Here is a 25475-nt window from a genome sequence, read left to right on the forward strand (position 1 = left end):
TTTTTTTAAATACTAGTATAGTTTATATTAATATTTTGAATTATTTTATTATATTTATAGTTTTTGTTTTAATGTAAAAATACTTTTTTCTTTCAGTGTTGCTGTAGCATCATTGACATATGGTTTTTAATATTCTGAATAAGTTCATATTTTCTTTATATTTTCAGTTTTTATTTAGATTTTAAAGTATATATGATACAAATAACAAAAATAATATTAAAAAAAACTAATTCATTAACATGACAACACATGACAAAATCACTAAAACTTCAGCTAAATATATATATATATATATATATATATATATATATATATATATATATATATATATATATATATATATATATATATATATTAATAAGTTAAAAAAATAAGATTTTATTTCAGTTCATGATTATTTTAACCTTTTTTTTTTTATGGTTTTAGTTTATTGCGTGATAATAACCCTGGTTTATAGCTGCATTTAAACATTACAAGCTCCTCCATCCCGCAGGATTTACACAAGCTTTAATTGGAGAAACAGAAGCCCAGTCTAATTTGTCAGAGTACTTTGTGTTTGTTGAAGATAATTGGAAATGTTGACATCTCACACATTCTCTCTGATCAGGGTGAAGAGGATGATGAGGAAGATCAGCCTCTGAGCCTGTCTTGGCCTGAGACGAAACGCAAGCGCTTCACGTATCTCTTGATCCTGCCCATAGTCTTGCCTCTGTGGATCACGCTGCCGGACGTCCGGAAGGCTGTGAGTTTCCGTCTGAACAGTGTTTGATGTAGATGTGAGAACTGTGATTAACCATGAGATGATTCATGTGTTTTTCTTCAGCGTTCCAAGAAGTTTTTTCCCATTACGTTCCTGGGAGCGATTTGCTGGATCGCGGGATACTCCTATCTGATGGTGTGGTGGGCTCATCAGGTAAGACCGGACAGGACAACAGACACAACTAGTTCACATCAGGGCTTTATATCTTTAATCAGAACATTTGACCTTGGTTATCCATTTGTTGGAGATTATTATTTTTTATATTTTGACAAACCCTTGTGAGAAGTGGGCTTAATGGTATCGAATGTGCACTCATATTGTACTTGTATTTTTTTATATTAAAATAGGCTACTTGCAGATAATATGCCTCAATTTCATTCGAACGTGAATTCGCGTCAAACGTGTAAATGCACAAAAAGCAGAATTCGCGCCAGACACTCAATTCACTTCATTCGCACTAATGAGGCAATTGCGCTTCTGCCGCGCTGCACTAAATGCCTTCGCACCGCGAGACCTCCAGACGTGTTTAATCGCATCTTTACATTGACTAAACATTGAAATCATTCCCGCCAGACGCTTTTTTTGGGTTTGGTGTGAACGCAGCAACTTGGAACTAAAGATTGACTCTAACGTTCGAACTAAAGTTTTTGTGGACCAGCTCGACCAGTTACTTCGTGAGAACCAGCTCAAAAGAACAATTAGTTCAAGAACCAAACATCACTAATGATCAGGTGCAATTATAGCATCCACTTTCAAATGATTCACACATCTTGTTGATTCCAGTTTCATCACAAAAGCAATACTCCACAACAGCAGCTGTTTCTTCATTCTCAAATGAAAGTGTTACTTTGTTACTATGAAGCAGGGAGGGAACACCACACATTTTCCATTTCATTATAATGAATAAAACCATGACAAACATTCAAATCTAGCTTCAGGTGTTTCATTGTGATGTATTAAGCCTCAAACATCTTTGGTCACATGATCATGTAGATTTAATACAAGCCTCAACACAGTCTTTCAAACATGTATTCTTCAATACAGTAAAACAGGCTTCAGAGCCTCAATGTCAAACGTCCCATCTCCCAACAACTAAACCTGTAACATTAATAGTATATGTGACCAGTCACGGAAACCAGTGACACAAGTCAGCAGCACAACTTTCGAGCAAAATGAGAAAGAAGCGGGTGTTTTTTTTCAAAATTGGTGATTTTCGTTTTTTTGCAGAATCTGTTAGTTGATATCACAAAGAAGCCTCTCCGTGTTTGAGATAGCAGTATTGGTATATTTAAAAGCATACATTTTGAGGTTGAAATCAGCTTGTTTGTGGGAGATTCTAGCACGCAGTAGGGGCGTTTCATTGTCTGTCTGTATTTCCTGATTCTGGCGTCAGACGAGTTGGACTGTAAGATATCAGAGGCTATATCGATAGTAACATTTGATGGGGATAAAGACAGAGAAATGGGGAAAATCCATAACATTTATAGGCAAACAGACGCACAGTGCAAACTTCGGAGATGGTTACATCCACAAAGAAGACCCCGACAAAGAGAAAGTGTGCCAGAATGACTTATTTCATTGGAGGCATCTAAATGAGATGTAAATGAGCCCCATTGTCACTCGCAGCAGTGAGAACAGGTGAGAACTGTACAATCTTCAGAGGCTATTTCCTGTTTTTTTTTTTGGTTTTTTGAGTGCCTACCTTCAAATGGCCACAACTTCTCCAAATATTATCAGATTTCCATGTGTTACACATCGTTGGAAAGCTTGGAGACTACACTTTCAGAATCTGTGAATAACTCAAAATGCCCCAGAACAGACTTGTGTCCCTACTTTCCGTGATTGGTCACATATTAATAGAATAAAGTTAATCCAACTTTAAATAGAAATCACATTAAATTATATTAAATGCTACAAATAAATAAATAAAATATTTAAATCTTACTTAAGTAAGTTAAAACACTCTTTGTTTGTTTGATGTCATGGAGTCTGTTAAATTCTTGCCACAGCTGAGAAGTAATCTTCCACTGATAGTGTGTTATGATGTTAAACTCAATGGTGATTTGAGGCCATATTTGTATGATTGTTTATTGTTCATACCTCTGCAGGTTGGAGAGACTATAGGAATCACAGAGGAGATCATGGGACTGACGATCCTAGCGGCGGGAACCTCCATCCCTGATCTGATCACCAGTGTCATTGTGGCCCGAAGGGGTCTGGGAGATATGGCAGTGTCCAGCTCCGTCGGATCCAACATATTCGACATCACTGTGGGGTACGCTTTGTTTTATTTTAAGAAATTAATACTTTTCTTCAGCATGCAGACATTAAATTGATCAAAATGACAGTAAAGATGTTGCACAAAATATCTTTCAATTAAATGCTGTTGTTTTGGCCTTTCTATTCATCTGTGAATACTGAAAAATAAAATATATCATGGTTTCCACAAAAATATTATGCTGCACAACTGTTTTCAACACTGATAATCATCAAAAATGTTTCTTGAGCAGCAAATCAGCATCTTAGAATGATTTCTGAAGGATCACTGAAGACTAATGAAGACTAGGAATAATGATGAAGAAAATAAAGCTGCGCATCACAGAAATAAATTACATTTTACAATATATTGATATAGTAAATAGCCATTTTAAATTGTCATAATATATTTTTTTTTTTTACAGTTTTAACTGTATTTTAAATTAAATGTTGATTTAGTGAGCATATAAACAGTGTACACTCTGTAATGTAAAATGAAAACTTTTACTTTTAAATCATTCTTTAATAAGCTTCTGTGTTTTAATTAACTAATTTTTGTGTTGACATACTAAAGCACATGTGACGTTCTTGATTATCTGTAAACTAGCATTTGAAGTTAATACATGTTCAATTTGTTGCATCATTACAAAGGTTTAATTACAATTATATTTAAGAGTATGACAAACATTTCAATAGAAATTACAGTAAAGTATGTTTTAGTTGGATCATAAATGCTTGTGAAGACATCCAGCAGTACTTTAACCATATTTCAAACATGACAGAAGTAACTATAATTTAAGATATAAAAATGGACTTAAGTCCTACTTAAGTGGGTCAAAATACTATATTGCATTCGATAGCAATTTAAAGCTATTTTAATTTAATTGCACCGAACATGTAGTTGTCTAAAAGCGTTATATTCATTTTGCACGCAGGTTTATTTTTTTGAAAGCATGTTATTTTGTATTTCATCGTGCTGTATTGTGCATTGAGCGGCTCACTCAGTTTTCTATCTGAGCTTGAGTTTTGTACAGTTTTAATGTTCAGTGTTTCTGTGTTTGTCAGGTTACCGCTCCCATGGCTGCTGTACTCCATTATAAACGGTATGAGCCCGGTTCAGGTGAGTAGCAACGGTCTGTTCTGCGCCATCGTGCTGCTCTTCATCATGCTCCTCTTCGTCATCATCTCCATCGCCGCCTGTAAGTGGAAGATGAGCAAACTGCTGGGCTTCATCATGTTCCTGCTCTACATGGTCTTCCTGGTGGTCAGCGTCCTGCTGGAGGACAAGGTCATCGTCTGCCCCATCTCGGTCTGATGACCCTTCCTGCTGACTTTAACTTACCTCCGTAGGCATTTTTCCCAGCCTCCTTCACACTTCATCTAAAACCCTGTGTTCATGGGGTTTTACACACTTTAATATTAAGATTTGTCTTGCTTTCCTGGAAAATATCGAAACATCCTAAACAAATATCTAAACAAAGAGCATCGCTGAACTGTACTTAAGAAGCAAAACTCTTTTTCAGAGAAAATATCTTGACTTAAGTTTTATTTATTTATTTTTGTCTCATTTTAAGCTCAAACTTCATTAGATATACAATTAGACTTTTCTTGAAAAAATGATTTGGCTGCAATTAATTATATATAAATATGTATTCTAAAAAAAATTCTTACTTAGTGTCTTTGTTTTGTTTTCCAGTGCAAATATCTGAGCACTCTTAAATTTTTGAGAGTGGAAATTTCTGAAGAAAATTAAGTCTTGTTTTCTTCAATGGGTGAATTTCATTTTGAATGCCAGTGTTATTTTAGTATCATTGACAAATTATTATATTTTTTATCCATATTTTGAATCAATATTTAATTTTACCTAAAGTTTGGGTATTTTTTTATTCATCTTTATTTTAGTTTTAGTTGTTTTAGTCCACCAAGTTAAACTAAATTAAAATAAAAAAGTTGCCTTGACAACAAGCCACAATTATATAATACTTTTACTTGAATACTTGTGGCCCTGGAGCACAAAAGCAGTCTTAAGCAATAGCCCAAAAAATATGTTATGGGTCAAAATTATCATTAGGATATTAAGAAAAGATCATGTTCCATAGAGACATTTTGTAACTTTCCTATCGTAAATATTTAAAAATGTAATTTTTGATTAGTAATATATTCATATGGACAAATTCAAAGGTGATTTTTTTGCTCCCTCAGATTCAATATTTTCAAATAGTTGCATCTCTGCCGGATATTGTCTGAACCTAATGAACCATGCATCAACGGAAAGCTATTCAGCTTTCAGATGTTTAAATCTCAGTTTAGTATAATGTACACTTAAGACTGGTTTTGTGGTCCAGGCTCACATTTTATTTAACCTTTATAATGTCAAATAACAGAAATGATAGTGTTATGGTTTTAGTTTTTCTTTCAGTTTCAGTTAGCTATACTAACCCTGGTTCATGCTAAAAGCAATAAGTGTGGAAAGAAAAATAATCTTGTTTTCCCTTTGATTTATTATTAATTTATTTTTATTTGGCTACTGATTCCATGTTTTACTTTAACTTTGTTATTATTATTTTTTACATTTGTAAATATATTAAATCTTGTTGCTCTTGATTTAGAGATGTTTAGGTCTGTATTTGATTTGTACTTGAAAACATGGCAAAATTACTAAGAATTTTTCTTCTTCTAGAAAACAAGTATTCATTTAATAATAATGTAAACTTTTTTGTGCACCACTCATTGAAGTGCAGTTAGACTAGAGCTGTAATGGTGCACCAAACTGACATTGGTCGATAACTCTTGTACAGAATCCTTTGAACTGGATGAGATTCATCGACACGGTGTTAAAACCTTTATACAGGTTATCGTGTTTTTCTTATTTACTTTCAAACAACATGCACCACAGCTGTGGTCAAAGCCAAAGGGCAAAGCGGATGAAGCTCTGTGATCAGAAAGATTTTTGGTTGTGTTAATCACTCTGTAGGGAGGGGTGATGATTTCTGCGCAGACAGACGCTGTGATTACAGCAGGCAGCGTTTGCTCATTTCTCAGTCTCTGCAGGCCGTTTGTTCACACTGTGAATGTGCTGCACTGATGAATAATCGCTGGTTTGGAACAATTATTCTGTGATATGACAGATATAGTGTCCAAAATTATTTTCACTTTGCGTGAGCTGATGGCTATTGTTCATTGTTTTTATTATGTTTATATGCTAATAACATATTAAGGACATGAAAAGAAAACCACATTTCTTGTAATAAATAGAAGTATGGTGAATTCTGCATGTTCGGTGATTTCTATATGTTTGAATATTTATTTAACCAAATGGTACACAACATCAAACTGGCCCTAAAACTGAGAATCTGTGAACTGTTACTTCCCCAGCTTTAAAAAAATCACAAATGCCGGTTGATGATGTATTTTAGATGTTGAATGTTGTTCAAACACCTTCTGAAATATTAAGGCTCTTTGGTTTGGTTTGGTTTGGTTTAGCTTCAGATCATGGTGAAAGTACATTTGTGAAATGTATTGGCAGCCACTTTATTTGAAATTGTGGCAAATAATATCTTGAAGGTTGTTATGGATCCAGGGTGACACATGGGAATGTTTATTTAAAGAAAACACTGATTATGTATAATATATTAGAAAGATATGTATATTTTTATTTACATTTTGCATGTATGTCAAGAGGCCAAGTAGCCAGATACAGTTGAATTTGAACATACTGTTTACCTTTCAATTAATTTACATTTTTATATATATCTTGTTCATTTAATAGCAGTTTAGAGGAATTTGAGCTGCAGTATTGATTGTAAAAAAAAAAAAAAAGATATTGCTGCCTCATTCACACTGAAGGAGACTACAATTAGCCTACTGCATGCTGCTTCCCCAATCGTTATTATTCACCCATTTATGGAAAAGTCATGTTGAATAATATTATAAACACGAGGGAAATGTGTAGTTGCTTATAGTCTATAGTTAAGTGTTGAAACTAGAAATCATTAGACATATATAGCATTGCCAGCTGCTCAAACCACGTGCAGTGATTTCCCTCAATAGTCTGTGTTCACACTACACGGATTCGGATTGAAACCAGATCGGAGATGATAGTGATGTGCTAGAAAAGACATTTACGAGTAGGCAATGCATGCATGAAAATGTGTAGCCAATCAATTCAAGATGTGCTCATTGCTTTACTGTAAGATTCAAAGACAACGTATTTACATAATGATTTGCGTAAAATGTCCTTTGGTAACGAATGAGTGTTAATGTGCTAGCGCTGTCTAAACCTTTCCTAGAGATGTAAAAACACACATTTATTAAGAGTAGCGCGAGCCATGTTACACTAATGGTGCTTTAGGACTCGATCTTTGTAATCTGTACAGACACACACTAACTAGTGGAGAACTCACTGATCAAGAAGATTCACATACTGTACACTAGCATGAAACTAATAGTGATTTTATTTGTGGAGGCAGGCGATTTATTTGTGTTTTGAAGACATTTTGGCGTGACAGAAACCTGAACGCAGCTGCTGTGTATATACCTGAGCAAACACTGCCCTCTAGTGTGTAGTAGGACTTTATTTTTGTAGGAAGTTTCCAGGTGTAAACCAAGGCCTGTTGATGCACCTTTTCTTAATGAGCAGGCAAAGCATGCACAAACTTAGAAATGCTTCTCAATCTCTTTTACTGTACTAAATACTTATATTATAGGGAAGAAATGCAATGTCCTTGTCAGTCCAATCATATTTATTCCTTCAGAAGAAGCTCTTATCCAGATTGCTGAATGTGGGTTATGTTTTATTTTAATTTCTCTGGTCCACGAATGCAATCTTGTAAGGCTTTAATTATTTTCTGAGCCGATATAGCTAACTAGAAGTGTATTTTAACAGGTCTGGACTGAGCAAAGAAATGTGTGAATGTGTAATAAATATATGAATGAGGAGATACTGATATGAGCTGAGTTTTCCAAAAGCAACATAGTTGATCATAGCTCCATTGGTTTCAATGATTACGATGCTTTTGGGAAACACAGCCTTGAACTAATGTAATTTATGATATTTATTATAAATAGAGAAAAAAAAAAAATTCTCAACCATTGAAAGGTTTTGATAAAACTGATGACAAAGTTGGTATTAAAAGAGTTACATAAGCAGCTACAATGCTTATATCAGTTTTAATAATATATATATATATATATATATATATATATATATATATATATATATATATATATATATATATATATATATATATATATATATATATATATTCAGATTTATGTGTCAGTAATAATTTATATCCTTGCTAGTTACACCATAGTATTTATTAATTTTCTGAATGAAAATATGCTTTCATAATAGTTTTCTATATTTTTCTGTTTTATATAAGTATTTTGTCTAATAAGAGGGCTGTACACACTGTTCAAGTGCCCCTTTCTGGCAAGGTATGGATTATTATGATTAATTTGTATTTATTTATTTTTTTGTGTCAAACAGCATTATTAATATGCACTTTGCATTTATATTTGTCTGTTTAATTATTGTCTGTTTGCTCTTAATGAGGCTGAAGTTGAATGTTTGGCCTGAATTTACACAAATCTGGAGTGACTGCATGCTGGATTTTCTCCATTTTTACACGTACACACACAACTCATCTGGACTTTAAAGGAATGAAAACACTGATTCTGATCACTTTTTTTCTGGCTTCATTTCTTAGCATTTGTAGATGGCCCTGTTTCTGTCTCCACTGTTGTCTTAATTCATAAAACTGCACTTTTGTACTGAATTATGAGATTAATACCTGCATGTCTCCATCATTCTGTTTAATGTCTCATTTCACTAGTGTTCATGTGGGTTATTTCAAATGTAAATATATACAGATACTAATAAGAATATAGAGAAACTGTCAATGCAAAGTATGTGATAAAAGAAATAAAGGCTTAAAATAAGGGCAGCTTGTCCGTGGTGAATGAAGTTTTCCATGGAATCAGCTGCTGCTAAGATATAAAGTCTAAATAAAGTTGAAACACACTGACAGGATTCTCTCATTTCTTTATTCTACAAATGTAATATAAGAAATATATCTCATGAGCAGGTAAGTAGTTTGTACGCCACTGTTATATTGGCACACTGCAATCAACAGTTTTAAAATAATGCTAAAAAGATTTGACAACCATGACATAACTAATGTGTTAAGTAATTTAATGGGGAAAACTTTTATGTGGCAATTTAGAGGTAAATAGATAAAGTAGTTGGTTTATGGATGGGCATTGTTACCAACTTAAACACTGTTTGTGAACCTATAGTCAGTGCACAGCTGATGCGATGCAAACTATGTTAATTCATATTTTATTACATTAGTGTCGCTTTTACTTTTTGCTTGCAAACTCTTTTTGATTTGAGGTCCAGTTGTTGTGGCTTCCAGTTACTTCCACTACAAATTAAAAAAAGAAAGCGTATGACTTTATTTATTTATTTATTTTTATTTATGTGACATAAATTTGTCACTGATTAAAAGAGAAAAGTTTGCATTCCTGGAGTGAGAGGGAGACATTTGGGGCCACCAAGTGGACTCTGCAGGTTATTGTCCTTTGAACAGAATGTAAGCTGTCCAAGAAATCGTCAACCTTGCTGGCCCCCCAAAAAAGCATAAAATAGCATTGAAATGGTGAACAAAGAGAAGTGTTTGAGACAAGGGCATAGGTTTGCTTTTGCCCTTCTTGGGGACATATGAGCAGAACATCAGAGCTTGAAGAGGAATAAATTGGCGGTACTCAACCCTACTCCCCCACCCAAAAATAAATAAATACAAACTAAAGTACTAAAAAGTACTTTTTAATTTTCATAATTTGCACTGAATGTAATGCTTTACAATTAGTAGTTTGCAGCCCTTTTTATAAACAAATTTGTCCAAGTCCGGTTGCAATACCAAACAGGACCACAGGGAGATGCCAAGACCACTAGACCAGACAGATTGCAGATTGCTACATTGACCAGACAGATCCATGCAGAAGCCTTCTACAGACAAATTAGCAATCCTATAACATCATTGCAAATCAAACTGTGTGAAAAAGATCTAATAGTAATTCATTACATTTATAACGCTTTTCTGGGTTCTCATGTCACTTTACATGAAAGGGAGAATCTCCACCTGGATGGTGCAATGCCCACCACACACCAGCTCATTGGTGGAAAGGAGAGAGAGTGAAGAAGCCAATTAGGATATGGGGATGATTAGAAGGCCATGGTGATGGTCAGAGGCCAATGGGCAAGTTTGGCCAGGATCACACTCGGGTTACACTCCAAATCTTTTTCGATGGACATCCTGGGATTTCAAATGACCACAGGAGAGTCAGGACCTCAGTTTAACGTCTCATCATAATAATAACTGTGTGATGACCATGCTTTCTTCACAAGACTGTGACAAGGGCCATCTTTGAACCTCTCTGAGTACGACACAGGACCACCAATCAGGAGCCATGATCACAGAAATCACCAGGATTGTTTCAAAATTATTATCTTTCATCTGGGATGAACTTACTTTTTGAACACATTTGCTTTCTGGATCCTTGGACTTTCCAGGAGTTTCATTTAACTGCTTGTCTTCAAATTAAATTAATAAGATCAATAATTCATTATTATTTTACTACTCTGTACACTTACTTTTTTTTTAATCACTTAGACAATGATGCACTGGTGTCAAAATTATTCATATTCATTACTCAAGTAGAAGTATAGATACTAGGGTTTAAAAACACTTTTGTAGATGTTGAAGTATCAACTCAAACTTTTTACTCAAGTAAAAGTGTAAAAGTACTGGTTTCAAAACTACTTAAAGTATAAAAGTAATGTAAGGGGAAAAAATTCCATTAAGAACAAAAGTTTAGGCCGCACCACAGGGACCTATTGTGCACAACCCCAACCCCCCCCCCCAAAAAAAAAAAAAAAAAAAAAAAAAAAAAAAAAAAAAAAAAACATTCTAAAGGCCATAGGCCATAATGACTATAATATTATATTAAAATGTTCATGTTGAAAAATGTGGGATGCACTAGGCTACCTGTTTCAGCCGCATATATGACCATTTAAAATGAACGCACTTTAGTACAATGCAAATACATTAAAGGACTAGAGATATGATGACTAGTTGCCTAAGTATTGTTATGGTGCAAAAAGTCAAACTTCAGAGGCATGTCATCAATAACCTTTAATGGAATGTAAATGTACATCCAAGCTTTGTCACGTTTCGTGAATGCACCGTCTCCAGCTGTATTCATGTTACGTCATGTTGATTGTTTCATGTGGATGTTGCCGCTGATCGTCAGGCAGGTGCTACTCATTCCAACTGCCTATTTAACGCCCTGTCTTTCATCTTCTGTTTGTCAGATCGTTGATCGTCCTCCGTGTTAGATGTCTGTTTCTCGTGTTCCTGCCTTGCCTTGTCTCCTGTTTCGGTTCGCTCTGGATTATTACCTTCGCACACGGATCATCGTCACCTCACTCGGATCTACCACCACTGTCATCCCTACCAGCGCACTCAACTCACCTACTCACCAGTCTGTGCTGCCATCGATGTTCCTGCGTCACTCTCCAACCTTCCATCATCACATCTTTTACAATAAACTCTGTTTACTTGCTTTTGCCTCCTGTCTCATTTACCAAGCGTCACAAGCTTAGCTGCAGGAATCTGCGAGGGCAATGGACAAGAACATTAGTGCAGGCTTAGTAACAATTACCCTTGTATTGTTGTCTATTTACAATTAACATTACAGTGCTGTCAAAATGAATGATTAATCTAAGTGATTAATCAAAAAATAAAAATAGCTCATAATCCTGATACCTTCTTGATTTATAGCTTCCTGTATTCGCTACATATGTCTGCTATGTCCAGCGTTGGGAGTGTAACAAGTGTCACGGGGTGAAGAACCACTCGACAAGAGGTACGTGAAATCAAAAGCCCCGGAGGGTGGGTTTATTGAAAAGTGAAGGGTGCCTGGTGAAGTGTCCTGATCTGCTTTCCGCTGGTTGGTGCTCCCCGTGTGCTCTCCGTGCTCCTCTGTGCCAATCAAGGGGAAAGTGGGTGTCCAGACGTGCTCCAAAGGGTGTGGACTGTCGGTCACTCGCTGCTTTCTGTGGGGATAGGAGAGAGGGATTAGTCCAGCTTTGCGTTCTGTTTGAGAACCTCTTCTCAGTGCAACATGTGCTGCTTTTCAATGTGCTGGCTGATGGGGAGCAGCTGTGACCGATCAGCCGGTGACGAGGACGTGCAGGTGTTTTGGTTTGGTTTCCAGGGCGACGCTGATTCCTCTGGGAGTGCTCGTCACATCCCCCCCCCCTAAGCGTCGTTCTGGTCCTGCGAAGACATGTAGAAAGTAGGGGTGAGATTAGGGGAGGGTGGGGAATGACCCCTGACAGACCTGCATAAGCTGTCCAGATCCGGGAGAGGCCATCGGCGTTCGCGTTGGCGGCCCCAGCTCGATGGCGGACTTCGAAGTGGAAGTCCTGGAGCGCTAGGAACCAGCGAGTCACCCTGGCGTTGGTGTCCTTGGCGCGGGCCATCCACTGTAGGGGCGCGTGGTCGGTTACCAGGGTGAACTTGCGGCCCAGGAGGTAGTACCGGAGCTCCAGGACTGCCCACCTGATGGCCAGGGCTTCCTTCTCCACAGCGGCGTATTTCCTCTCGGCGGGGGACAGCTTCCTGCTGATGTAGATGATCGGATGCTCCTCACCTTCCTGAATTTGGGAGAGGACCGCTCCTAGTCCTGTGTCGGAAGCATCCGTCTGCAGCAGGAAGGGGCAGCTAAAGTCCGGGGCGCGGAGTACCGGCGAGGACGTGAGTGCTGCTTTCACCTGGGAGAAGGCTTCTTCCGCCGACGGGGTCCAGCATACTTTCTCCGGCTGCCCCTTCCTGGTCAGGTCTGTCAGGGGGGCGGCTAAAGAGGAGAAGTTGGGGATAAAACAACGATAATAACCCGCCAACCCCAAGAAGGCTCGTACCTGGGTCTTTGTCTCCGGTCTTGGTGCGGCGTGGATGGCCTCAACTTTCTTGTCTTGCGGCCGGATGAGTCCTCGGCCGACTTGATAGCCCAGGTACTTGGCCTCAGAGAGGGCTAGGTGGCATTTTCGGGGGTTGGCGGTAAGTCCAGCCCGCCGGAGCTCCGAGAGCACCCTCCGCAGACGATCCAGATGTTCGTCCCACGCCTCGGAGTGGACCACGACGTCATCCAGGTAGGTGGCCGCGTAAGCTTGGTGAGGCCGCAGGAGGATGTCCATCATCCGCTGGAACGTCGCGGGGGCCCCATGTAGGCCGAAGGGAAGGGTCCGGTACTGCCAGTGGCCACTGGGGGTGGAGAAGGCGGTTTTCGGCTTGGCGGCCTCGGAGAGCGGTACCTGCCAATAGCCCTTGGTTAGGTCTAGGGTGCTGATATACCGGGCCCTTCCTAGCCGGTCCAGCAGTTCGTCCACCCGAGGCATGGGGTACCCGTCGAATTCGGAGACTTCGTTCAGGCGGCGGAAGTCGTTACAAAAGCGGAGGGTGCCATCCGGCTTTGGGACCATCACAATGGGGCTGGACCACGGACTCCAGGATGGTTCTATTACCCCCAACTTTAGCATCTGTTGGACCTCTTCCTCAATAGCCTGCCGACGAGCCTCCGGGACTCGGTAGGGCCGTTGCCTAACGACGACTCCTGGGGGCGTCCGGATATGGTGTTGAAGCACGTTGGTCTGCCCGGGCTGAGAGGAGAACACATCCTGGAACTGACTGACCAGGTGCTGCAGCTCCGTCTTCTGGGCAGCCGAAAGGTGGGGGTTGATATCCACAACCACGGGCTCGGTGAGGCTTAGGGCAGCTACTTGGTCCCGGGTCCCCACCCATTTCTTTAGGAGGTTGACGTGGTAGAGTTGCTCCGCCTGCCGTCGTCCCGGCTGTCTCAGGCGGTAAGTGACCGGTCCAACCCTCTCGACGACCGAGTAGGGCCCCTTCCAGGAGGCCAGAAATTTGCAGGCGGAGCTGGGGACCAGGACCATGACGCGGTCTCCCGGTTGGAACTCCCGTGGCTGGGCTGTCCGGTCATAATGACGTTGCTGCGCTTGTTGGGCCCTGGTGAGGTGTTCCCGGACTAACGGCATCACTCGGTCGATCCGTTCCCTCATTTGCCGGACATGTTCGATGACAGTACGATGCGGGGCCGGCTGCTGCTCCCACGCTTCCCGGGCCACGTCCAAGAGGCCCCGGGGTTGACGGCCAAACAGGAGCTCGAAGGGGGTGAAGCCAGTTGAGGCCTGGGGAACTTCGCGGATCCCGAAGAGCACGTAGGGGATCATGAGGTCCCAATCCCGCTTGTCCTCCGCCGCCACACGTCTGAGCATTTGCTTGAGGGTCTGGTTAAATCTCTCTACGAGGCCATCAGTCTGGGGGTGATAAACAGTGGTCCTCAACTGCTTCACCCGCAGCAGCCGGCAGAGGTCAGCTATTAGCCGGGACATAAAGGGGGTTCCCTGGTCAGTCAGGATCTCTGAGGGGAGGCCGACTCGGCTGGCCAGCAGAAACAGCTCCTGGGCGATGGACTTTGCGGTGGCCTTCCGCAGGGGGACTGCTTCTGGGTACCGGGTGGCATAGTCGACGATGACCAGGATGTGCTCATGCCCTCGGGCAGACTTCGGCAACGGCCCCACTATGTCCATTCCAATCCGCTCGAAGGGCACCTCGATGATAGGCAGCGGGATGAGCGGGCTGGGGGGAGGAGTCCGGGGCGACGTGGCCTGACAGGTCGGGCAGGCCTGGCAGAACCGCTTTACCTCGGCGTCCAGGCCCGGCCAATGGAAACGGTCGCGGATGCGTTGGGCAGTATTGGCTGCCGCGAGGTGTCCTGCCATGGGGTGGGAATGGGCCAGCTCCAGAATGGTCTCGGTCTTGGCACGAGGCACAACTAGTAACTTTTTCTCCTCCCCCCTACGCTGGGCGACACAATACAGCAGGCCATTCTCTACGACAAAATGTGGGAGAGGGTGGGGCCGGGGGAGGACGTCCTCTCCATCCACGACTCGCACCTGGCTCCAACAGTGCTTGAGTCGGTCGTCCTCCCGCTGTTCCTTGGCGAAAGAGCCCCCTCCAGCGGCCTGTTGGTAGACATCATAAAACAGATTAGTAGATTGGGAGGGGGCCTCACCTTCTCTCCCACTGTCGGAGACGAGCAGGGCCGGTCGGCGGCGGGGTCCAGGCGGCCGCCTCGGTCTTCGACGGTTCCCCTTGGGGCTGGCAGGCTGGGTAGCGGCGGACAGCAGCTTCTCGAAGCCGGGCCAATCCCTTCCAAGCAGTACGGTCACCGGCAGGTCCTTCACTAGGCCTACCTCCACTGGCCAGGTGCCTTGGGGGGACGAAATGACCATTTCACGGGCCGGTACTTGACGAGTGTCTCCGTGCACACAGGTAATCGGTAGGAAGTTTTTCCGGCCGCTTCGCGGGGCGCACAGCCGCGCCTGGATGAGGGTGACCGCACTGCCTGAGTCCAGCAGGGCCCGGAACCGTCTTCCATCCACCTTCACATCTGCTTCGGGGGCTCCCGCCGGCACCCGTTGGTGAAGGATGCAGCCTGCCAGCCAGGCTCGCGGAGGCGACGGTGGTTCGGCACTTGGCATGGGCTCATCTCGCGGTGGGGGAACCGTCGGCCTGCTGACGGGTCGCGCGGTGCCTTCGAGCGGGCGTCGCTCCTGGACCACCCTCCGGGGGAATGGCGGCAGCCGGTCCCCTGCCCCGCTGGGATGAACGGCATCCGCCAGCTCGATCGCCTCCACTAGTTCCCGGACGTCACGTGGGTCCCTCATGCCGACGGCCTGTCGGTGGGCGCGAGGTAGTGCGCGCAGGAGGCGATCGACCACCACTCGTTCCGCTACCTGTGTTGGTGTGGGGTTTCCTGCCAACAGCCAGTGCTGGGCGAGGCGGCTGAGTTCGGCTGCCTGGGCACGGGCTGGCACCCGGGGCTTGTATTCCCACTCGTGGAACTGCTGGGCGGCACTTACAGGGGAGAGGCCCAGCCTCGCCAGGATCTCTCGCTTCACTTCGACATAACTGTCGGCACTCGTCAGGGGGAGTGAGAAGTAAGCCCTCTGTGCTTCACCGGTGAGTAGGGGTGCCAGCGCACGCGCCCACTCGTCCTCTGGCCATCCCTCTCGGTGGGCAGTGTTTTCGAAGACCTGAAGGAAGGCTTCCACATCGTCATCGGCCGTCATCTTGGGCAACAGACGGGTGGCTTGTGCCCGAGGCTCAGGTAGCGGAACGCACTGGGCCGCGGCCGCCCGGACGGCGGCGAGTTCATCCTCCGTCCTGCCCAGGCGAGTGGCGAGGTGTTCCGCTATTTGCTGCTGGCGGATGCTAACCTCAGCGAGGCGTTGTAAGACGTCCTCCATCGCGGGGCCGCGCGTGCCGCCTTCCGTGGTGCTGCTGACAGAAAGCAAAAAAAAATTAGGAGTTGGGGCGGTGACCTTGTCGGTGATTCCTCACTGTTCTGCCCGCATTCTCCACCACTGTCACGGGGTGAAGAACCACTCGACAAGAGGTACGTGAAATCAAAAGCCCCGGAGGGTGGGTTTATTGAAAAGTGAAGGGTGCCTGGTGAAGTGTCCTGATCTGCTTTCCGCTGGTTGGTGCTCCCCGTGTGCTCTCCGTGCTCCTCTGTGCCAATCAAGGGGAAAGTGGGTGTCCAGACGTGCTCCAAAGGGTGTGGGCTGTCGGTCACTCGCTGCTTTCTGTGGGGATAGGAGAGAGGGGTTAGTCCAGCTTTGCGTTCTGTTTGAGAACCTCTTCTCAGTGCAACATGTGCTGCTTTTCAATGTGCTGGCTGATGGGGAGCAGCTGTGACCGATCAGCCGGTGACGAGGACGTGCAGGTGTTTTGGTTTGGTTTCCAGGGCGACGCTGATTCCTCTGGGAGTGCTCGTCACACAAGTTACAAATTTGGTATAGCCTAGATATCACAACATTGTCAATCGCAAACGATAAGTTATTTAAAAAAACTCGCTACCGAACTACCTATTGTAGCTTAATTTGCGAAGGAAGAAGAGAAAGCACTCATTTGATAAATGAGCCAGTTGTGAGAAATAATAACTTTTGTGAAATATATTTTTGGGATAAACAAACCCAACACTGGCTCTCCTTGCTGGAGTGTGATGTGATTTGTGTCATGTTCAGGTGCGATGGATCGCGTACAAACCAGTAGGGTGTCGGAATGGTATATGTTTATACTTCTCATCCAACCACAATCAAATTCACTCCATCCGGATGGCGCAATTTATCTGGATAGTTTTTTTTTTTTTTTTTTTTTTTTGAATGATGACAAGCCAGAATGAAAACAAGCTGAAATGAAATAGCAGTAACGAAACTATTTTGAAAATGTAAGGAGTAGAAAGTACAGATATTTGCGGGAAAATGTAAGGAGTAGAAGTAAAAATAATTACTCCAGTAAAGTATAGAGAGTGAGGAGTCCCGTCTTATCTTTTTGCATTGCTTTTCTCTCTTGCTTTTCTTTCTCTTATTCGATCCGTCTCTGTCCCACTGAAATAATAAATGCACACAAATTAAAGACCTCTTGAATGTTTAGTCGCGCCTCTGTGAAGTTCTGAAGGCATTGCCCCTGGCAACCGATAGCGTCTCATACTGTCATGGCCTACCGACTCAGACCCCGCCCACCAGTGTATAAACAACCCGCACACGACTGGCGTTTTCAACTAACCCGCTCGCAACTCGGACCGCAAAAAAAAAAAATATATATATATATTCTTATGAGATCTTGTTGTCATTCATGAATGAAATGACTGATCTGGTACCCATGTTGTTCTTGAATGAGTTGAATGATTTGGTACATCTCATTCGTGAATGAAATTACTGAACTGGTACATGTCATGAATAGGCACTCTCAATAGGCACCTGAAATTTCTACTTTAGTAAGGTAACAAAGTATTTGTACTTCTTTACTTGACACCTCTGAAGCTTTAAGTATAAGTATTGGCAACATGCCAGAAGTGCTGGTCGATAAAGACTAAAATATAGAAGTGCTGGTACTGTGTACCGGTGCATAATGGTCAACTTCAAGCACTACTGCTGCCCTATTTAACCGATGATACATGTTAATCTAGCAGAGAACTAAAAACAGTGATATTCTAAAACACTTAACGTGGTTTAATGTACTAATACAGTGATATTAACAGACCAAACTCACTAAGAATCATACTAATAAAGTATACTATCTACAAAAAAATCAGATGATCCCTGAATATGAATTCAACATTTAATAAGAGGTTAAGTCTTTTCCTCCCATAGAAACCCATCATAAGGCTTAGTGTGTTATTAAATGAGTTGCATTCATATTCAGGGCTCATAAGATTTTTTTTATAGATAGTATACTCTATTAGTATAATGTTTAGTGAGTTTGGTCTGTTAATATTGGTCTTAGTACATTAAGCCATGTTAAGCGTTTTTCACGTTAAGCGTTTTAGAATGTCTCCTAACAACACACAGTGACATGATTTTATTTTATTTTATTTTATATTATTTTTTACTTCATGCAGAGAAACATGCTTAGGGGGACAGTCAAAACTGACAAAGTGGAAATTGCAATTGGTCAATTTGGATAATTAAATTTAAATTTGGTTTAACCGGTGTTAACTAAAAATGCTGATTGCGTTCATGAACTGAAAAGACAGAGTTGGAAGCCATGCAGTCGTTCACTTAAAGAAAGAACAGGAACTGCATCTGAATATGTGAGAATTTACAGCTATCAGTCTGAACTGGGTGTGTTAAACCAGTGTGGTCAAACTCACTGAGTTCTCACACTCTGCAGTGACATGTTTCTAAACCTCAACACCGAGTACACAGCTCTGAGAACAATAGAACTAGATTATTATTAATAATGATAACAATTAAATAGACATAAAAGATTGCTGATTGTAAAAACTGATCCAATAGGGTGGCTCTCACATCTGATATAAACTGTTATAAATACAAGACATAAATAAATCTTGAGAGTAAATGCACATTTCAATCATTCAACAGACTCTTCTCTAGAACAACAAACTGCTTTATTTTTAATACACAGGGCTCTATTCTTATAAACAGATGGTAAACAAGAAATAAAAAAAAGTGCAATTCAAAACTCTTAATGCACTAATGGTGATATACGGTGTATAATGATAGTAATAATAATAATACATTTTATATTACATTCTATTTTTGGAAAAACTGTAATTAAATGATGATCTTTATACTCTGTTAAGTTTCGGTAAAATATATATATATATATATATATATATATATATATATATATATATATATATATATATATATATATATATATATACACACACACACACACACACACACACACACACACACAAATTTTAAACAAATGTTCTAGTTTTCTACTTTTCAGTTACTGTATACATTTATTTTGCTTTGCTAAGTTAGAATCTGAACCAACCTAACCGCTAAATGCAGCATAGATGATTTTTCACATTATAGTGTGGATGACATGCAGCTCAATGGTCAGTTGGTGAGATCAGAGGAAGTTAACACCCACAGGATGAGATGATGGTGTTAAAAAGAAGAGCTGTAGCTATAGAATGAAGAGAAAGACTGTCAGAAACAGAAAATGGCTGATAAGCGTCACATGTGTCTGCTGGGACGGATCATTCTCTGTACACTTCTCACAGGTAAAGACATCTGTTTATACACTATACAAGATCTTTAAAACGTAAATCATTCAAAAATTATTTAATTAATTCAATCCTTCCAGCAAATAAGTCTGACTGGAGCTTGAATGTGTAAATTGGGGTGTTTGACATTTTTCATATTTGAGATTGTGTATGTCAGAGGTTCTCTGCAATAACTTGGACCTTGTGGGCCAGAGCTGAGTTTAGCTCCAATCTTGATAAAACTGTAACTTTCTAGTGACCCTGAAGACCTTAATTAGCTGGTTCGGGTATGTTTGATTAGGGTTGGAGCTAAACTCTGCAGGAAGTGGACTCGAATTGAGAACCCCTGTTGTATGTCTTACTGTTACACTCATAAATGTGATGCAAATGTCTGCTCCAAGTTGATAAGATTCTTTAGGTTCTTAATGAAAATTATGTAACATAGTTTGGTCAAAATGTCTCAATTGTAGTGTGAAACAACAAGTTTTTGCACATTTTTTTTTTTTTACACTGTAAAAATAGGTATGTCGACTACACTTTTTTTCAGAACGAGTCAAATTCTGATACTTTCATTTTTGGTACTCGTCAATACCGATACTTGTATTTTTATGTGTTTACCTGTATTATATATATATATATATATATATATATATATATATATATATATATATATATATATATATATATATATATATATATATATATATATATATATATATATTTTTTTTTTACTAATGTTGGCTACAGAGACAATAATAATAGTAAGAAAAATCATGTTAGTTAGCTTAATTTAGCAAATATGTATTTCCTTCAGTTATTTCCAACTTAATCATACCTGTTAAAATGTATGTATAAGCTTTTGTTACTTTAGTTTACATTAGAGCTGCTCCATTGCTGGAGCTCAATAATACTGCAATCTAAAAAATGCTGGGTTAAATTTGAACCAGCACTGGGTAAAATATGGACAACCCCAGCGGTTGGGTAAAATGTTTAATCCAAACTTCTGGGTAGTTACCCAAATGCTGGGTCAAAACAACCCAATCGCTGGGTTTGTCCATATTTTACCCAACGCTGGGTTGTATTTAACCCTGCATATTTTAGTGTGTGTAATCACAAAACATTTTAAACATTCTAAAATAATGCAGGGAACCACTCCTTATATATTATATGAGTATGGCATACTATTTTTTAATTTAATTTGTGTCACGCTCGCTGTACGAAGACCCTCGCGTACAAATAAAAAACATAATTTTAGAGCAATCTAAACACGTTTGCATTGGTGCAGAATGAGAGAGACACTTCCTTACAAGCACATTTCACATATTCTACTTGTTTCACTTTTGCTTTAATCATGTATGCTTGACATTTAAAATAAAGGTTTATAGTGAATGCCCATATATTTTTGTTTGTTTTATATTAACGATTTGGTTTTGATCCCAAATCGTGCTAAAGGAGCGAACAGCGATCACGATCATGCAACAGAAGAGCACGCTCTCTGACTCTCTCTCTCTCTCTCTCTTTTTTTTTCTTGCTCGCTCTTTTACGTTTTTCTCGCTCTCCTCACCATTAAATAACTTTAGTAACTTGTGCACTGTTTTTCTTTTTGGCTTTTTACATATCCCACCAAACTACAAACTTTCCAGTGATGTCTGTGAGATATTCACTCAACAAGATCATGCATCCGTGCAGCCGTGTGCTCAATCCATAATAACTCAATTCTAACCTCTGCTGTTCTGTTGTCAGTGTTTCTTTTTCTAGACACAGCTCTGTTCAGATACTGTGTGGGTATCGGTTTTTGGTATCATGGCATTTTTACGAGTACGAGAACAAGAGTGTCGGGCCGATACCACTTAAAAATGCAGATAAGCTCTCTGAGCAGGCACGTGCACAGGTAGGGCTCAACCTGTGCAGATCACATGCCCTTTTTGCCCTTACACTCCGAAGTGCCCTTTTTTTGGTGGTGTTTTTTTATTTATTTTTATTTTTTTTAATCAATGCTTTTGGTCACCCTTTACGTCTGTCTGTCTGTTTTACAAATATTTCGCAAATGAAAGTTCTTAAAACGAGCTTGTGCAAATCTTATTCGATCCTCAAGCTGTTAGTAAGCTGATAACTCCGCCCCCTCTATATTCATTGAATCAACTGAAGTTCCACAGCAGCCGCACAGTAGACAACAGCTGAGCTGAACAAAGTTTTACGAAGGGTTAATAAATATCTTGTTGTTTGAATAAGTACTACTAAACACTATGTCTATAAAGGCTCATATTTTACTTATTTGATGTCCGACATGTGGCACATCGCCTGAGAGAGGGCTAGCATTTGCCATCTAGTCACAGCCAATATATAGCCAACACTTAAAGCCTGTGCATACAGTAGCATTTCATCTTTTATAAAATGCGATTTTGGCCAAATGCATTTTACCACAGGAAAAACTGAGCGCTCCGTCTATATAGCTACAAAAACTAGTTTGTAACCTGTAGATTAAAATGTAATGTGATGCCGGCAACGGCAGGCGCCGTCGCCATTTTAATGACGGACAAAAAAAAAATAAATAAATATCACATTTGCACACATTCGCTGGTCAAAAACTAAATATGTTGGTAAGTAATACAGCAACATATAATTTGTTTTTTCCATCGGAAAATCATAACAGGTGCGCCCCCCGCTGTTTCATACTGGAACTTACACAAAGCGACGAGTGATCCTCGTCACCTAGATAACATATATTTCTAAGAACTTTCTTCTTTGATTTATGATTGCTGATACACTTAATTTATTAACATTTAGGCTAATCACGTGATGGTATACTCTCCGCTCGCCCTCACATGTATAAAATGCAGTAAAACATGGTTTTACTACAGTAATGTAGTAGTAATTAAAAAATCTTTATATTTGATCATGCAGAATGCAATTCATGATTCATTCCAAGGCTTCATTTATTTGATCCAAAGTACAGCAAAAACAGTAATATTGTGTAATATTTTTAAAATTTTAAATAACTTTTCTATTTGAATATATTTTAAAATGTAATTTACTTTTGTGATCAAAGCTGAATTTTCAGCATAATTACATCAGTACTCTTCAGTGTCACGTGATCCTTCAGAAATGCTTTGTACTGCAACTCTACTTTTCACACTGTTTTTATTTATTTTTTCATTGCTGGCTTATTTTAGGGAAAGTGTAGTGAATAAGAGACCTTCAAGAGACCAACATCCCTGGTCCACCACAGTATCACATTTTTGCCAGGTAGGCGGATACATGTTGGATATGTTATAGTAACGGTATCTGGAAATGAGGGATATGTTGGATATGTTATAGTAACGGTATCTGGAAATGAGTTGGACATAATTACTTAAATTACCTCTTCTCAAATGTCATTCATAATCATGTTAACCAAATAATACTAATTAGCTTATTAAACCAAACAGAATAGCTAAAAAAGAGAAATATATATATATATATATATATATATATATATATATATATATATATATATATATATATATATATATATATATATATATATATATATATATATATATATATATATATATATATATTTTTTTTTTTTTTTTTTGCAAAGTTCATAAAAAAAAGTGCATAAAGTTCAATAAAAAAGATTTTGGTTTCTGTTTGGTTTTATAAGCTAATTTGAATTATTTGGTTAACATGTTTATGTATGAGTCAAGTATTTCTTTCTCTATAAATGCAAATTAATAAAAGAGGGAGTACACAAGAGCAATTCAAAAACACAGGACCCTACAAATAATACTGACAAAAAAACTTTTTTTGCACTTACATAAATTTTGATTACTTTGTGGTTGCAGTGCAATGCCCCGTAAAGAGAGAAATAAGAAAAAGGAGAGGGAGCGACAGCAGGCCCCCAAGGGTAGCAGCTCACTTACTTGATGGATCAGGCCAGTTTGTAGCAGGGAAGAAGAAAAGGAAGGAAGTAGTAATTCAGATGTAGAGAGAGAAGCAATAGATGATGTACAAGAATTTGCTGGTGAACAAGATACAGGAGCCTCTGCAGGAGAGTTACCAGAAGGAGATGCAAGAGAAGAAAGCCAGTACGGAACTGCTAGTGTAGATCAAGAGAATGTGATGGAGACCAGTGCGGGGGAATTACCTCCAGACGAAACAAGAGAAGAAAGCCAGTATGGAATTGCTGCAAATAAAGGGAGGGGGTGCCCTTTTTCAGTTTCAGCACATGCCCCTCAAAAGGTCTGTGCACGGCCCTGTCTCTGAGATATGATAAACTTTAGCCACATTCATCGTGAAACTTGCTAACTAGCATATTATTAGGAAAGGCACATTTAGAAAAGAATTATTAAAAACACTCTTGTTACACTCACGTTTAAGTGCATTTATTGTGATATTATGGTGGACACTGCTGGATTTATTGGTCGAATGGTCCATTGTCTGGTTTGAATAGGTCCAATGATAATATCTTACTGTACAACAGCAGCTGCACAGAAGTGATGATGTCATGTGAAGGCATCTCCACAACATGATGAAAAATACCATGGTATCTGAAGGCTACAACTTGAAGGAAATGGTAATTTGCATGTTTTCTTTTTAAAATGGTCTACTTTGTCAGTGACACTGCGAGTAGGGTGACTACCTGCTAATAAGTCCAAGGGGGGACGGGGGGAATGTTTCTGAAGGGCAATGTGGGACACCTTGTGCGGCAGTGCCCCCACCCCATGGGCAGACTCACTGATAGTGGTTTACTCATTTCTAGCACATACCACCACATGGTATATTAATAATGCCCTATTCCCCTAAACATGTGTAATTGCTGATGTATGCTCATGACTGAATTGACAGATGCACTTCCACTTACGATTTACTTTAGCTATTTTATTTATTTTTCATTACAATTTATTCACTTTAAATAAATTATAATATAAAATTATAGGATTAAAATGAATTGTAGTTGCTCAACACCACAGGAACAGTTAAACAAAAAAAAGTCTAACATCACAACTCAAGGGAAGGGAATTCACTCATTCACTAATCCCTGCATGGCAGTTGAGTTCACTATATCAGGAAGGAGTGAACAAATAAATAAGTGAACGGATTCGGACAGTGACGTATAGCCTACACTGCGCGTGAGACTTGGAACTGTTGCAAAAACATTGCCATGTGTACTTTTATATTACATGTTCCTAATTTTAGAAAATACTAATAGCAATAATACTCAAAATTACTTTATATTGCAGTTACACATACCTCCGCGTCAGCTTTGTGGTTTCATCGATGGTATATACACTGTAAAAAAATTTCCTGTAGAAATTACAGTAACTTACTGGCAGCAGTTTGCCAGTAACTTACTGTAAATTAAACTTATAGTAAAAATACTTTATTCATATTTACAGTACCATTTAACTTGCTGTAAATGTATTTGCAGTAATATATTTTTTTACTGTAAAACACGTTTTTTTCTCCTTTTATATATTTTAATACAATAAAATATTACTTTACACTGTGAAATTTACTGTAATTGGTTCACTTTTATTATGTATTGTAAAACTTTACAAATTATTGTATTTCAACAGGTCTCATGTCTCAGTAGTAAAAACTATAAAAAGAAACAAAAGACTGTTTAACTTCTTTTACTGGTTTAATAGTTAAATTGTAATACTTGAAATAACATTTTAATATTCTGGCAGATTGTACTTTCAGTTTTCCAAAAACTTGAATACATTTCATTTATACATAAAAGTTTCATATTAAGAGCATTTTAAAACAACAGACATGAACCGAATCAGTCATAAAA

At 39.7% G+C, this 25475-nt stretch overlaps 5 protein-coding genes and 1 long non-coding RNA gene across 12 annotated transcripts in view; 4 read left to right on the top strand and 2 right to left on the bottom strand.

Annotated features, from left to right (window-relative positions):
- The window catches only part of LOC127961546 (sodium/potassium/calcium exchanger 2-like), a 49958-nt gene extending 43675 nt beyond the window's left edge, over positions 1–6283 (top strand). For all 6 annotated transcript variants that reach the window (XM_052560725.1, XM_052560726.1, XM_052560728.1 and 3 more), the window contains 4 exons: positions 608–742; positions 824–913; positions 2869–3035; positions 4082–6283. In XM_052560725.1, the coding sequence (XP_052416685.1) occupies positions 608–742; positions 824–913; positions 2869–3035; positions 4082–4331 (642 nt within the window). In that variant the 3' untranslated portion in view covers positions 4332–6283. The remainder of the gene's footprint in view (positions 1–607; positions 743–823; positions 914–2868; positions 3036–4081) is intronic.
- The window catches only part of LOC127961543 (mucin-5AC-like), a 609977-nt gene that overhangs the window by 296296 nt on the left and 288206 nt on the right, over positions 1–25475 (top strand). The gene's annotated exons all lie outside the window — the stretch shown is intronic.
- The window catches only part of LOC127961550 (uncharacterized), a 301565-nt gene that overhangs the window by 243366 nt on the left and 32724 nt on the right, over positions 1–25475 (bottom strand). The window lies entirely within an intron of this gene.
- LOC127961551 (uncharacterized) overlaps positions 1–25475 on the top strand; it is a 256120-nt gene that overhangs the window by 191059 nt on the left and 39586 nt on the right. The gene's annotated exons all lie outside the window — the stretch shown is intronic.
- LOC127961572 (uncharacterized) overlaps positions 1–25475 on the bottom strand; it is a 464915-nt gene that overhangs the window by 162083 nt on the left and 277357 nt on the right. The window lies entirely within an intron of this gene.
- The window catches only part of LOC127961553 (obscurin-like), a 290119-nt gene continuing 284208 nt past the window's right edge, over positions 19565–25475 (top strand). For both annotated transcript variants that reach the window (XM_052560738.1, XM_052560737.1), the window contains exon 1: positions 19565–19711. In XM_052560738.1, coding sequence (XP_052416698.1) covers positions 19651–19711 — 61 coding nt within the window. In that variant the 5' untranslated portion in view covers positions 19565–19650. The remainder of the gene's footprint in view (positions 19712–25475) is intronic.

This window comes from Carassius gibelio, chromosome B7, assembly GCF_023724105.1.
Source record: "Carassius gibelio isolate Cgi1373 ecotype wild population from Czech Republic chromosome B7, carGib1.2-hapl.c, whole genome shotgun sequence".
In the NCBI taxonomy this organism is placed as follows: Eukaryota; Metazoa; Chordata; class Actinopteri; order Cypriniformes; family Cyprinidae; genus Carassius; species Carassius gibelio.